General features: G+C 43.8%; 1 protein-coding gene across 4 annotated transcripts; it reads left to right on the forward strand.

Annotated features, from left to right (window-relative positions):
* The first annotated feature begins 6 nt into the window (after nucleotides 1–6).
* Nucleotides 7–11,527, forward strand: LOC104842973 (G protein-activated inward rectifier potassium channel 1-like). 4 transcript variants are annotated; one of them, XR_775512.1, is made up of 3 exons: nucleotides 7–706; nucleotides 5,340–5,420; nucleotides 7,211–7,296. XR_775512.1 is itself a non-coding variant. In XM_010585657.1 (3 exons), exons 1-3 carry the CDS (start codon nucleotides 56–58, stop codon nucleotides 9,863–9,865), a joined length of 1,470 nt encoding a protein of 489 aa, XP_010583959.1. In that variant the 5' UTR covers nucleotides 7–55; the 3' UTR covers nucleotides 9,866–11,527. The 4 variants fall into 4 exon arrangements, 3 of the variants coding, with proteins under 3 accessions (XP_010583959.1, XP_010583960.1, XP_010583961.1); XM_010585657.1 differs by lacking the exon at nucleotides 5,340–5,420 and adding an exon at nucleotides 9,264–11,527 and having other exon boundaries at nucleotides 7,211–7,427; XM_010585658.1 differs by lacking the exon at nucleotides 5,340–5,420 and adding an exon at nucleotides 7,517–7,590 and having other exon boundaries at nucleotides 7,211–7,427.
* Nucleotides 11,528–14,522: the final 2,995 nt, after the last annotated feature.

Genomic DNA, 14,522 nt, shown 5'->3' on the forward strand with positions numbered 1-14,522 from the left:
CCGCCGCCTCGCCGCATCCTCACCTCGCCCGTGGAGGGCCTCGGCTGCGGGCAGCATGTCTGCCGTGCGCAGGAAGTTTGGGGACGAGTACCAGGCGGTGGGCCTGGCTTGCAGCAGCGCCCGCAGAGAGCGGCAGCGCTTCGTGGACAAGAACGGGCGCTGCAACGTGCAACACGGGAACCTGGGTGGCGAGAGCAGCCGCTACCTCTCTGACCTCTTCACCACTCTGGTGGACCTCAAGTGGCGCTGGAACCTGCTTATCTTCCTGCTGACCTACACAGTCGCCTGGCTGGTTATGGCCTCGATGTGGTGGGGCATTGCCTACCTGCGAGGTGACCTGCACCAGGTGCATGACGACACCTACAGTCCGTGCGTGGCCAATGTGTACAACTTTCCCTCCGCTTTCCTCTTCTTCATAGAGACAGAGGCCACCATTGGCTATGGGCACCGCTACATTACTGAGCGCTGCCCTGAGGGCATTGTGCTCTTCCTCTTCCAGTCGCTGCTGGGCTCCATCGTTGATGCATTCCTCATCGGCTGCATGTTCATCAAGATGTCCCAGCCCAAGAAGCGAGCTGAGACCCTCATGTTCAGCCGTGCTGCAGTCGTCTCACAGCGGGATGGCAAGCTTTGCCTCATGTTCCGTGTCGGCAACCTCCGCAACAGCCACATGGTGTCTGCCCAGATCCGCTGCAAGCTGATCAAGGTGAGGCCTGGCGTGACAGCGGGCGGGATGGGGCGCCTGGGTTGCGGTGGGCGAGGTGGTCAGGGCGCGGGCCAAGTGCAACCATGTGCCCATAGTGTGGGGCTTCCCTGGTGCAGTCCCTGCTGCTGCCTGCTGGTGGGCTCTGCCCTGCCCTGGGGCAACCGCCCTGCCCCGGGGCAGCTGCCCTGTCCCTTGGCGTGTGGGTGAGAGGATGTGACTGGGGTGGTATGAATGGCTTCAGAAAAATTTGCTGCAGCTGCCCATAGTAGGAGCCATGAAAGAGCCAAGCAGGCATAGGGGAGAAGACGGTCTCATCAGAGACCTCCGAGAGGCATTCCAGTGGATTGTGAGGCTGGCAGGAAGCCAATTTGGTCAGGAAGGATGGATGTGTCAGGATACAGGATAGCTGCAGGGAGGCATACTAAGGCATGCCCCTTAGGAGCTGACAGCTGGGAAAAAGAAATTTATTTGTGATGACATTAAATTAGGACAAAGATCAACCTTGACCTCCTCCTCCACTTGGGGAAACTTGGGAAGCTTTAACTTGCAGTTTCTTACCCCATGGTTCCAGCCAGTGGCGTCCCAGCATTTCAGAGGGATTGTGCAGGTTCTTTAGTGGAAAGGCCCTTTGATTGTCACCAATACCTATTTATTAATCACTGACGATGGTCAGTGTAATTCAGAAGGCAAGAAAACTGGAATCCGAAGGAGATCATAACCAAAAAAATAAAGAAAGCATCGGGAGATAGTAGAGTTTGGCAGGCATGGAAGTCCGGAAGATACATTGGGCAGGAGTAGAATGGAAGGAGAACACTGCATGCAGCATGCCGAGATGAAGCAACATAGCAGCTCATAGCAGCTACATCTTGTCACGGGAGCATGCTTGATGGGGAGCATCAGAAGCTGGATCCCAGTGATGATGTCAATTTCAGAATACCATATTTGAATGTTGTAAAGGTTCTATATTCTCTATGATAATCCTCTCTTTGGAGCAACTGTTTGGCCATTTTAATATTCTGCAGAAACAGGCATGATCCAGTAGGTGACAGGACAGTGGTAAATGCAAAAGGCTGTTTTGCTTCTGTTCTGTGCAGAATGCTTGACTGAGCTGTTAATTTTTCTTGCTGCAGAATACCATTTAAAATGGAGAATCTGCTAAGATTCAAAAAGAGGTTGGAGATATATATATGGGAACAAGCTGTCAGGAGTTACAATGGAGCAATTTTTGTAGGAATTGGAGCCAGCTAAACCATTATTTTTATTGATCTCTAACTATTAAAAATTAGCAGAAAGCCTCCTCTAAAATGCTTAATTCTGTCTATCATCCGAGATGGAATGTAAGTCAAAGTGGAATAAAAGCAGTGTCACAGTTGTGTTTTTACAGTGATAGTAATTCGCTATAAACTTGCTTTTGAAATAAGACACAAAACACACAACCTGGTGCACTTTCTGCTGATAATTCTACTGCTGCACAATGCTGCGATGCAGGTGATTGGGACAGAAAGCACAAGGATATTTGATGGACCTGCTTGACCGATTCATCTTATGATAGCTGTTTCATAGACTAGACGATGAATCAGTGAGTAATATTTGATTTCTTTCAAACAATCATCATGCCCATGACTTCATCTTCAAGCTGCTTTGCGACCATAGCAAATACAAGCTATGGGCACAGCAAAGTTTAAAAGTGAATGTTTGTGTACTAGCTGTCCCTTCAGTCATTACAAGGCATGGTATTAGTTCCCATGTCTTTCTGTAAGTCCTCAGTTCGTTGAGGTGCCTCTTGAACCAGACACACCGTTCCAGCAGTCATAGCAGCCGTTCCGGCAGTATGTGAATTTACATCAGCTGCTTTGAAGTAGCTTTGTGTGTCCTGTAAACTTACAGTGAATGTGCCAGAACTCGCTTAACATTTATCTTTAGCGAGTTCTGCCTTCTTGTGATTTGTGCTCTTTCCACAGTGCTTCATGCAGTGCTGTTGACAGCTGATCTTGCTACACTTCTTCCGCACCCGATTAGATAGGTAGAATTTTTTTTACTGGTGTCACAGTGAAAGAATGTGAAAAAATATGTCTTACCACACTTTTGAACTTGAGATAGGAGACATATTTAGTAGTGAACATAGTGTTTCGGTTGGACCAATGAAGCCCCGAGGATTTACCTTTGTAAAGAAAGTACACCAATCTAAATCTGTCTGAATGGCATTTACTGAAAGTGTGATATATGCCCTAGGATATTTGGTAGATTGCAGTGGTGTCACCACACTGTGCTGGCGTTTGTTTTGGTCCAGGGGACTGCCTAGCAGTGTGGCGTAGCAATGTAATGGAAAAGTTGGGGGCCCTTTTTGGGCTGAGTTGTGGAGAGTTTGGAAAAGTTACAAGACTAAGTGTGTATGTTTCAGCAAAAACTTTTCCAGAAATCCAAGTCTTTCTAATTTACATTGAGTGCTCTAGAAGCAGGAAAAAGCAAAATTCTGGGCAAGAAATAGAAGCTGGTTGGACCTAGCTGCTGAAAATGTGCAGTTCCAGGTCCTGGTCTTTTCAGTGTCACAGTGAGCTGTATTTTAATGCCTGTTAATTCCTGAGCCTCACTAGTGTGCCTGAGGGATCTGGTGATAGCAGCAGCAACCAGCGTCCACCATATGGCGATCAGTATTGATTTTTTTAAAATTAGTTACGATACCTATTTTTATCTTCTCTTGATGGGACTACAGGTGTCACTGATAAACATGATGGTGTTGGTGTGTTAAGTGGTCTGTAAAGTGTTTCAGCTAGTAGTGTAAGACATTTTGGTTCAGAAAGCTGAGGAATGTAACCTTATCGTAGCCCGTTTTCAACACGTGCTAAGCAATAGTTAGAAAAATACAATTGTGAAGAATAGTAGCCATAGAGCCAGTGCTCTTTGGGTTATGACCAGCAGGCACCCATTCTTTGAACTGTACTAATTAATGGCTTTGAATAAGCTGAAAGCAAACAAAACTGTACCGGAAAGTTCGCAGATGGCAGATGACAGGCATTGCAAATAAGTAAGACCCATTGTATTGTGATGTCAATAACTTGATAAGGAGGGCATGTGCAGAAAGTGCAAACAATATGTTTTTTTAATGTCACAGAATCATTCAGATTGGATGGGACCTGAGATCTGTGGTCCACCTGCTCAAAGCATGGTGAGCTAGGAGGTCAGACCAGGTTGCTCTGGGCTTTTTCCAATCTGGTTTTGGAAACCTCTAAGGCCAAAGACTGCACAGCCTTGCTGGGCAAGCTCTTCCACTGCTTAATTGTCCTCACGATGGAAAAGTCTTTCTTCAATCCAGTCCGAACTTGTCTTGTTTCACCTCACACCTGTTGTCTCTCTTGCTCCCGCTATGCACTGCTATAAAGAGCCTGGCTCCATCTTCTTGATTACGTTCCCCTCAGATTTTAGAAGGTTGCTATTAGATCCCCCTCTATGCCTTCTCTTTTCCAGTCTGAACAAGCCCAGCTCACTCAGATCGTAGTTACAGCTTGGGACAACTAGACTATATTAAAAAGTAGCAGTCACCCTGGGAATTATCCAAGCCAGAGCTCCAGGGATAGTGTCACTATCAAAAAACCATACAATTCTTTAACAGCCGTATCAAAGTAACAAGTTCATACTATTTCAGTAATGTAATATATAATAAATGTTGTTGCAAGCTACTAGTCTAACGGTGGGGCAGAAGTGCAGATAGGTGAGATCAGGGTTTTTCCTCTCAAATACCAGAACTGAAAATATCATAGTACTGTATGGCAAATTAGCACATACCAGTTTAGCATTTTCTTGATTCCTGAGTTTCTCTACAACATACTGCAATATTAAGCTCGACAGTCATCTGTCTTTTGTGTCCCGTGTTTTCTACTCCAATGCTTAATTAGTCCACCTGGGTATCAAAACATAATTATGTGAATTCTGTAAATGAGTGAACTGAAATAGGGTTAATAATAATAAAACTGCATCGTGTCCAGTTAAAGAAGGATGTGCATAAACAACAGGGTTTAGAAAAGTGCCGAGAATAAATAAAGGATAGGAGCGAAGACTCAAAGGGCATAAAATGCTTGGTTAGACACAAAAACAGACTAAGTGATGATGCAATGGAAGTCTGCCTAGTAATAAGAAACAAAACAAAGATCCAGTGGCAGAAAGTTAAAGGTGGAAAAATCCAGACGCGGTCTTTTTTTTCTTAGCTGTGAGGCAATTAACGTTCAGTGAAACTCATCTAGACCTTTGGATTCTCCATCTCTGGCCACATTTAAAATGAAAGCTGGGGCATTTCTAAGTAATTGTGCCCTTGTTCAAGCATGTCTTAATTTGCAGAATTTATTTGGCTTTGTGTTGTGTGGGTGGTCAAAATAAAGAATGACAAGTGTTCCTTCCAAACTTGCTGCTGACAGTTTATAGTCCTCTGCCATCTTTTGTGATCCTTTGAGTAAAGCTATATATATGCAACAAAGGTCGCTAGCTAGGAGTCTTAACATATTAGAGCTATTAAGCTATCTTCATTCAGGTTAATTTCTTTTTATTTAACAATTTAAAAAAAAAATTCTTCATGCCTTGCATAAATCAGTCCTGTATGTAAGATACCAAATACCTCAAACAACCTTTTGCTTTCTCCCAGATCTGTTACCTCTAATCATCCTCGCTGGATTTGTTTACTATTGAGTGGATTTGATCGAAGACTCTTCCACAGAGAAAAATGGTTTGTAGATGAAACAGTTCTTAAGTCATTCAGGCAGCACTTTGTGCAAATATGCACATCTTTGTCTAGGTAATTGTATTTGATAACACTTTGGGAAATTCTGAGGTTTAGATGTTGGTTCATACAGCTCATGTTGAACCTTGTTACCTTGGAACAAAGATCATACATTGCCAACCAGTTTGTGCACCCGTTGAAAGAACAGCCAGGTGACAAAAGCAGTGGTGTAGTTTGCAGCTTAGTTCTGCGGGTTCCCTCAGGAAAAGAGAAACGATGTTTTTGCAGTAGTTTGATTACATCTTTGCATATAACAGAGACTGTCACGATTGCTACGTAGTAGTGATTTTGATTGCTTTTAGTTTATAGCGCTGTCTTTTACCTTTCAAAGCACAAATAATCCATGAGAATGCTTTTACAAGCTATCAGCTGGTATTTTCCCTGTCCTCATCAGTAGTGGATAAACTGACTCTTGTGTAAGGGAGAACTTGGTTATTTAGATAGGAAGATTTTTTTTTTTCCTCAGCAGAAAAACAGACACATAGCACATAAATGAAAAAATGCATTGTATTTAATAAGGAGCTGTACACTACCAGCTACCTAATTGGTTATGTAATCACCAGTAAATACGAGGCAGTTAAAAATTCAGCATTTTTAAGATACAGGTGAAGTGGAGAGACAATATGAAGGTACAGTAGTTGCTTAGGGATTTTTTTTTAAAGACAGAAAACTTTCTTAAAAGAGTACCAGTCAGATCCAAGTAAACGGCAAAACTGCTAGCTTTGGCTTGCTCTCAGGACTAATGGATGGAGTTTCCAGGCAATGGAACCAATACATTTGTCAATACAAATGCAACACAGTTAAAACTATTTAGTAACTACAGAATAATCTACCATTTATAATCAATATTCGGCTTCTTAGAGAGTTAAGTGTTTTCTAATAAAGCAATAAGCAGACAGTATTTTAAATCGGCTCTGCAAAGCTTCTTAATTTTAATGGGCAATTTCCACCAGAGACCTTTAAAGCAATCAGCTGAGGAGCTGCCTGGCCAACTGATGTAGTTTTCAGTTATAGTTTGAATACCAGGAAAATGGGGGAGACAGTATGCAGTGGGGGGAAGCTATCATATCAGTATTTTTATTGGACCTGTGAAATGACGTGAATAAAAATGGGGCACTTAGCTTAATAATGATTGTAAGTTCATTATTAAGATCAACATACAGTAGGTGGTACACGCACATTGGCAAGGGGTGATAGCATCATTAATGTCGATTTGGATGGTTTTGTGGAAATGTCACTTACCAGATGTACTGTACAATTACTATGATGCTTATGTTTGAGTAGTACATCACAGTGTCTGTCAAACAAAAATTAGTAACATGTAACAATAATGAAACATGAGTTTAGGCAATGGGTTAAAATGTGCCTGGCTTGTAGATTTTATGCTCATTAATGGGAACTTTTGCCACAGGATATTCCTGGTGAACATCCATTATAAGGCGTGTAGTGTGATACCTGACGTTTTTGTCAATAAACATATATATATATATATATATCTATATATCTCATAGTAAAGTTTGTAGATGATGATGAGATCTAGTGGCATGATAAGAAAAGTCAAAATTGGTCATATATAGTAGCCTTATAGTATTTAGCATTACTTATATCACCATTATGAAGACCTCAGACCTCATATGTAGATGATAGTGTCATGGAAGAGGCAGGTTTAAACTTCATTGCATTGATTTCATGTTTTGTCTCACATGGTGATTACTAAAGCATCTTTTCATCTTTAGTCCCGACAGACACCAGAGGGAGAATTTCTGCCGCTAGACCAGTGTGAACTGGATGTTGGATTTGGAACTGGAGCTGACCAGCTGTTTTTAGTTTCCCCATTAACCATCTGTCATGAAATTAACTCAAAGAGCCCCTTTTTTTGTCTCTCACAAAGATCACTAAGAAGTGAGCAATTTGAAATAGTTGTCATCCTTGAAGGAATCGTTGAGACTACCGGTAAGATTTAGAATAATATGCATGCTCTAATTTTTAGTCTTTGTTTTCAGTCCTGATATTTTTAGCAATGCAGCTGTTAATCCTTTCAGGATGGTAATCCTGGATGCTCCAGAATATCCTGCCATATGCTACACAGCTTCAGCGGCCTTTACCAGCCAGTAGGAGACATAGGGCTCCCCATAGGGCTCTGCATTACCGATGCCAACACATCCAAGAAGAGATGCACCCTGCCATTCTGAGTATGGCATGTAAAAGAGTACAACACCCTTATGAGACTCCTGTTTTAAGGACCACCACGCTGAAAGAACATTGAACTTTAAAAGTTGCCAGTGTTGCAAAATCACTTTCAGCCTAGCTTGCATTAAATTGAATGCAAAATAACAAATCCAGTTTTGCAGTACAAATACAGACCACATAGTCGCAAATATTGTAGGAACACATGGTTATAGGCAAATATGAGCAGGGCTTTTTTTTCAGTTTTTTTTTAAATTCTGTTACGGTGTTGTTCAGATGACAGCTGACTTTGTGGCCTTGTCTTTTGAGGACTTAATTATTTTATGAATCCTGTGACAATGCACTGTGGTTATGTAAGAAGCTCTGCATCGAGGATCCATGTGCACTGTTAAAGTCCAAATCATTCAGCATTCAGTAGGTTCATCGATATTCTGATCTTCCTCTCCCTTCTTTTGAGTATTTGTTAAACTTTGATTAATCAAGGAGCATTTTCATCCTTCTCTCAACAAGATTACCAGTTGCTTGGTTCCTGCCTTAGAAACAGTGATGTCCTTTTGGCACAGCCAAGTGCAGTCACCTCATGCTGGACAGGAAACAGAACTGACCGATTCCTGTCCACGTGCTGGACTGAGCCCTAAACAAATACACAATCCACCAGGGCAGAACACTCTTTCAGGTCGAGTGCGGCAGTCTTTAGATCCCCACAGAGGCCTCTTCTCATCCTGCAACTGAACCATGTATCTTAGATAAGCGTGCGTCATAACCGCACTTAATGCACTTACCTAACCGGGTATCGCAAGGGAAACATTTTACACTTGTCTGAGAGTTAATGTAGCAGTAACAGGAGAGCACATAACAGTTTGGGCTTACTGACTGCTAATTCTGCCTCTGAAGAGTATCATGACAGGAAGTCTTAAAGTTCTACTCACACAGGATAGCACTCTTGTACTGAGATTGCAACAGATTTGTTGGCTTGGTTAGAACACATTTTAGCTTGTCAGTTCACGCATGTAAATACTGCCAATGATGTATGTTTGCGCTAAGTGGAAGAAATTCTTCTACAAGCTTTACAGCAGTACTTACGTCTTAGCATGGAAGAGAGCTGCAGTGTCTCTGCACAGCTTTTGTCTTGACATACTATTTGGAGAAAAAGTAGGAATGGAAGATTAAATTTTCCATTTAGCTTTGGCTGCCCCCGTGCCCGATCTTTGCCAGAGAATTCTGTAAGCCTCTGCCAAGCGATGGTTCTTTCTCCCAGGGTGACTTCCAAGAAACAGCATTACATACAAGCTGTAAGATTGTTGTTGCTAGCAAGCTAATCCTGTCTTAATTTTATTTTTTGCTTTTATCAAAAGCTGCTTGCTTAGTGTGACTCTGCAATATTTAATGCAATATTTGCATAAAAATCTAGTCAATCAATTAGAGGGAGTCCATGGACTGTTGGGAGATTGACTAGGAACAATTGTTCCATTTTATAATCTATAAATTTGTTAGCTTGCAGGCTACAATAGGTTTTTGTCCGTCAGCCTTACCTTGTATTTTTTGTTTCATATGCCAGTCTACTTATATTTGAATGTCATGCTCTTGTCTCTGTTTCCATAGGAATGACGTGTCAAGCTAGGACCTCATATACAGAAGATGAAGTTCTTTGGGGTCACAGATTCCTCCCAGTAATGTCCCTAGAAGATGGCTTTTTCCGTGTCGACTATTCGCAGTTTCATGCTACGTTTGAAGTCCCCACTCCTCCTTACAGTGTTAAAGAGCAAGAAGAAAACCTGTCCCTATCATCTCCTTTGAATAGTCCTGTCAATAATAACAAAACCAGAAGAGAACAGGTTTGTTCACTTGACTGTATTGATACTGCAGGAGAGAAAAACAGGCTCCCTTTTAAACTTCAGAAGATTAGCTCAAGAAAGGAAGACCTTCCAACAAGAACCCTGAGAATGATTTCCAGTAACACAGAGAAGACTTGCAGTACTGGAGATCTCTTGAAAATTCAAGAAATAAGTCCCATTTCTGATGGTGAAGACAGTGATGAGAGGATACAGCTGAAAGCCTTAAAAATAAATGCCAAGGCTTTGACTCAGCCTACTGTCGACCTCAAGTTACAGAAGAACCCTCCAAGTATGTGCACTTTAGAGATGAAATCGGAAGATAATTTTCCTGCCAAACTTCAAAAAATGAACTCTGATCGCCTCTTTTAAGAGCAGAAGCAACAGAAGTTGTTGCTAATGAACTGCATTCGAGACTGCTGACCTGAAAGAGTTGTCTTACAGTGAAGTGATAATTTGGTTTTGCCAGTTTCAGGAACAACGATCCTTTTTGTGTAATTGTTCTGTACAGATCCAGCTTAGGTAGCATAATAGGACTTTGAGGCGCAGTAGGGTTAGACTGTCGTGCCAAAGAGATTGCTGCCCTAATGATGTTTATTGGCATGCTCGTTGCAAATCTTTGTTGTCTTCCACATATGCAGATGCTTTTTCACAAAGCAAGGACCAGATCCTTAGTTGCAGAGTGAAATGTTCAGACATCAAGCCAAAAAGGGTGTAAAACCAGCTGAAACACAGTTTTGTGCAGCTCAGATCTTGGACTGTTCCTGCTGTATAGAACAGCAGAACACAGGAAGAATCTGTGATGCTTCTTGGTCATAGCCTACTCCTGTCTCAATGACCCTGTTGGAAGGTGGCCTTCCTGTGCAGTCTAGTGGCATGCATCCTTCTTTCTCGGCGATTGTGGCGTGCCAGCTCTGTGCCCCCAGAATCCCATTCATTGTCATTCAGGTAAAGGAAGCAATTTGCAATAGCCGTTTGTGTCAGTTGACTCAAACGAGCTCTCATAAACATGAGGATCATTTATCCTGTCCAAAATTAGACCCCAGCATTCGATCAGGTGGATCAAATGTTGAATTTTAATGACCATATCACCACTCACTGTGAAAGGAACTTGAGGTCAGTAGCTCAACTTAATGGTATGTCTCATATCTCAAGTTCATGAAATTTTAGTTTGGAGACATCTCCTAAGTAAATAAAAGCAAAGTGCTAGATAATGCTCAGTCATTACATGAATGGACAATGGTATATGCACATCTCAGAGTTTTACTAATGAATGATAGGGTCTTTGATATTGCTCTTTTTTTTGGTTACATTTGCCTTCTCCATTTATGTATGATTCTCATTAATTTTGTAGATCTGACATTTATAATATTATGCAGTTTATTGCAGGGTAGAACTCTGTTTTAACATAGATATATTAATACACTGAAAGAAAAAGCAGCACAGGTCTGTAACATGTTAATTGTGCAGCTGGGAGAGGGCTTTCACTTTTTTGAATGTAATGGAGCATTCTTTCAAAGTGCTTCTGCTAATAATGGTGATTTACTTTCAATGCCTGAATGAATATTTTAGAAGATCATCCCTGGAATATGGCAACTGTATCCGTGGAAATGACCAAAAAGATGTCAGTGAAGATTTGCACAGAGGTGTTGGTGTTTTGGTATTCGGTATCTCTTTAAAGTGTCATATAGCTTTTTCTAAGGGACTGGCCTTGAACAAGAGGGAAAAATGCTTTTCTGGTTTTGAAACAAATCTTGCATAACGGAAACTACTGTTTGCCTTACTGATCATCAGGAAATGGTGAGAACTAGACTTGGACTTTCTTAGATTTCCTGGGGTTCTACACTTCAGAATAACTGTGTTACTATTCAGCTATTCTGCTGTCCATCTCAGTCTGTGAAAGAGGTCATCTTTTTCTGGTTGGTAGTGAGCAAGCATAATGAGAACTTGCAATTTTGTAAAATGCAATGTTCAGTACCTTAGCATGTACGGTGCTTATCACTAGCAGAGCACTCCCCAACAGAAGGATCAAATTCTGCTTTTGTTACGGGGACAGAATTCAGTCAAATTTAAAAGGGGTTGCTGTGGCCATACCAATTGGCAACGCATGCCTCGATGACTAGAGCAGAGAGGTAAAGTGATATATCCAAGCCAGGGATGGCTTGGCTTGCATAAATCGCTATTTCTTGCTTTTGATTTCCTGCCTATGGTGTGAAACTGGGAAAGTGGTATTTTACACAGGAGTCGGATTTGCTTGTTGTTGTTCTTGTTTGTTTTCAACATTAATTTCAACATTATATGTGTGCTGAAATCTGTATTTTTGTTTATTAAATGTATTAGTATGGGCTATTTAGATAACAGCGTGAAGTCTTGATGGATGATGACTCTCCCCACTCTTCAGAACAGCCAAAATTAGTATAAAGTAGAATTACATCCACCTCGGGTCTCAAGCATTCTTGTGAGTCAGTCAGCTTAGAGTGCATTTCTAACAGACACAGAAACAATGAGCGAAAGTACCCTGTATCTTCTTTTCCAGGTAGTTAAGTGAAAGGCTGTTCTGCACATGTTATGCAACTGTCAGAGATGTAAGGCAGTAGTATTATGTGCTATTGGTTCTAGAGGATGGTCCTAAGCTATTTTTAGTTTTCCCAGTTCTGGGCTGCTCTCCTATAGCTGCAGAGTAGCTTTAGTTGTGGCCTCCCGTGACTTTCCTGTAGACCAGTCTCAGTGCTAAGCAGAATCTTCATGCTCTAAATGTATTATATGAGAGCTTGCAAGCTGTATAGTGGTTTTCTGCAGTGCTGTCTTTGACAAAAAATTGTCGAAGTACTTCTGGGAGCTGTATGGTGATTCTTTTCCTACTGCGTGAAGCAGAAAGATGTCTTCTTGAGACTGAGGGCTCCAGAGTGCATCTCTCATAACAGTATTACTATTACTCCTCAAGGAGTGTATTTGCTCTGGAAGAGAGTAAGGATGAAGGAGTAGGAAAGCAAACTCTTACAAGCAAAATGACACAACAGGGTGCCCAGAGATATAGGAGGGCAAGGAGGAAGAACATAGCCAGCTTTGCGTGGCCCCAGTGGGACACCAGGGGGCCCATACTGACTGCAGAGTCTTGTGTGACTGAGGGGTAGTGACTCCTTCTCAGGTTGTTAGCGTGGCCCTGTGTACAGGCTGCTGAGGTCATCAACTCTGCACGGCACACAGGCACCCTGGAGAGCTTTACACCGTGTCATTCCTTTCCCCTTGGGCCGCAGCAGTTCTGCCGCTGCTACAGGCAGCTGCTTTCTCAAGGGCAAGGGGCTGGGATAAAAACAGGCTGCTGCACGCTCCAGTCAGAGTAAGATGCTGTTCTCTGGGGACCCGGTGCAGGGAAAGCTGAGGTACTTTCTGCACTGCCCATGGCTCTTCACAAGGGAACCGTGCTCTGGTTTTAGCAGAAAAAGGTGTTGGTGACAGGCAGCCACGTATCACTGCACAGCTGTTTGGCAGGTGTCTTGTTCAAGTAGAGGCAAATTTCTTGCCTTGCAGTCTTGATGCCAAAACAATCAGGGATTCAAGTTACAAAAGCCTTTTGCCATTAAAGCAAGACAACAGCTAGATTTCTACCAGTGCTGTATTTCAGCTGTGGTGTTAGCTGAAAATGGCTTGCAGGCCAGGAGATCTTTAGAGCGGTCTGAATTAAAGAAACCGAGTGTTGAAGTGTTTGTTTTAAGGAGGCAAATTAGGCAGCCAAAGGAACTGAGATGCTTACCTGACACATTGGCAGAACGGCCCATCCAGCCTACTAAGTATTGTGTGTTGCAGGCAGGAAAGTGCAACTGTGATGCTTGCTGGCAGAGAGCAACAAGGAGTGCAGACCTATGCTCCTGTACAGAGCAAAGATGGAACCTCCAGGGCTCTACGGTCATCTGCTAAGGACATCTAATATACTAACATGCCTCTTTGCTTTCCCTGCTTCATGTCTAGTTACTTTGCACGCTGGAGGGCAGGGCGGTAAGTAACACTGTGCAGTGTCTCTTAGGTAAGAGACAAGCTCTGCACAAGAAGCCTTGTATGCAGGATTAGGAGAGCAGCGTTCTGATAGCACAGAGGTAAGGAAAGGTGCGCCCACCCCAACAGAGCCCCAGGATCGCCAGGGTATCGCTCACTTACAGGTCAGCTGCTCGCATCTGGTCTGCTCTGACGCGCCATTTCCTGCTGAATAGAGCTGCCCCTCTGGCACAGAGCAACTTGGGTCTCTTCGGCCTGCCTTCAGGCTGACACCTGTGTTGCATTAATTTTTTAAAAAGCTCTCGCCAGCATCTGTTGACTCGCTGTTGTCGCTCCCACATCCCCGATGCCACATGCAGACCGATGCAGCAGTCCCTGGGGCTTGCTCCAGGGCAACCTGCCCCCCCCCGCCCCGTTTGTAGGTTCCCTGTGCTGCTTGTCCTCCCCAGGTAATGGGGTGGGGGGCATGGACAGGAGCAACCCCTAGACTTTTAAAGCAGTTCAATGCAAGGGACGGCAACGCTCCAGCCACTCGGGTGCTTTTTGGAACGGAGGCGATGAAGATGACTGCCCGGGCTGCGAGTGGGGAAAGGGCAGGGCAATGTAAGCCCTGTGCCCCCAGTAAGTAGTTGCCGCCTGTGGCTGGTCTCTACTGGGCTGAGCTGTCAGTCATCCCTCATCCAGCCGATGCTCAGAAGAGGATCGTTACGGGGATGCTGCTGCGCGGCGGCCAGAGGTCTGTACTGCAGCTCGGGAGCCGCGCATGCGCGGTGGCGGGTTTTTTTTCCCGCGCTCGCTGCTGCCTACCGGCGACCAATGTTCGGTACTGCAGCTCGGAGGCTGCGAGTACGCGGTGCTGTCCCTGTCCTGCACGTGCCGTCCAACGGTAACGGCAATGCGGCACCGGGGTGAGGTGCCGCCGCGCTCGTTGCTTCTTCCCGGTAAGGAAACGCCGCTGCCGCCCCAGGCGCGCGGTGTCGGCGGGCGCTCGGCGCGCAAAGCGCTGAACTGCAGCGCCGGGGCCGCCCCTGGGCAC

Source organism: Haliaeetus leucocephalus, unplaced genomic scaffold, assembly GCF_000737465.1.
Source record: "Haliaeetus leucocephalus isolate CR32 unplaced genomic scaffold, Haliaeetus_leucocephalus-4.0 Scaffold110, whole genome shotgun sequence".
Classification (NCBI taxonomy): domain Eukaryota; kingdom Metazoa; phylum Chordata; class Aves; order Accipitriformes; family Accipitridae; genus Haliaeetus; species Haliaeetus leucocephalus.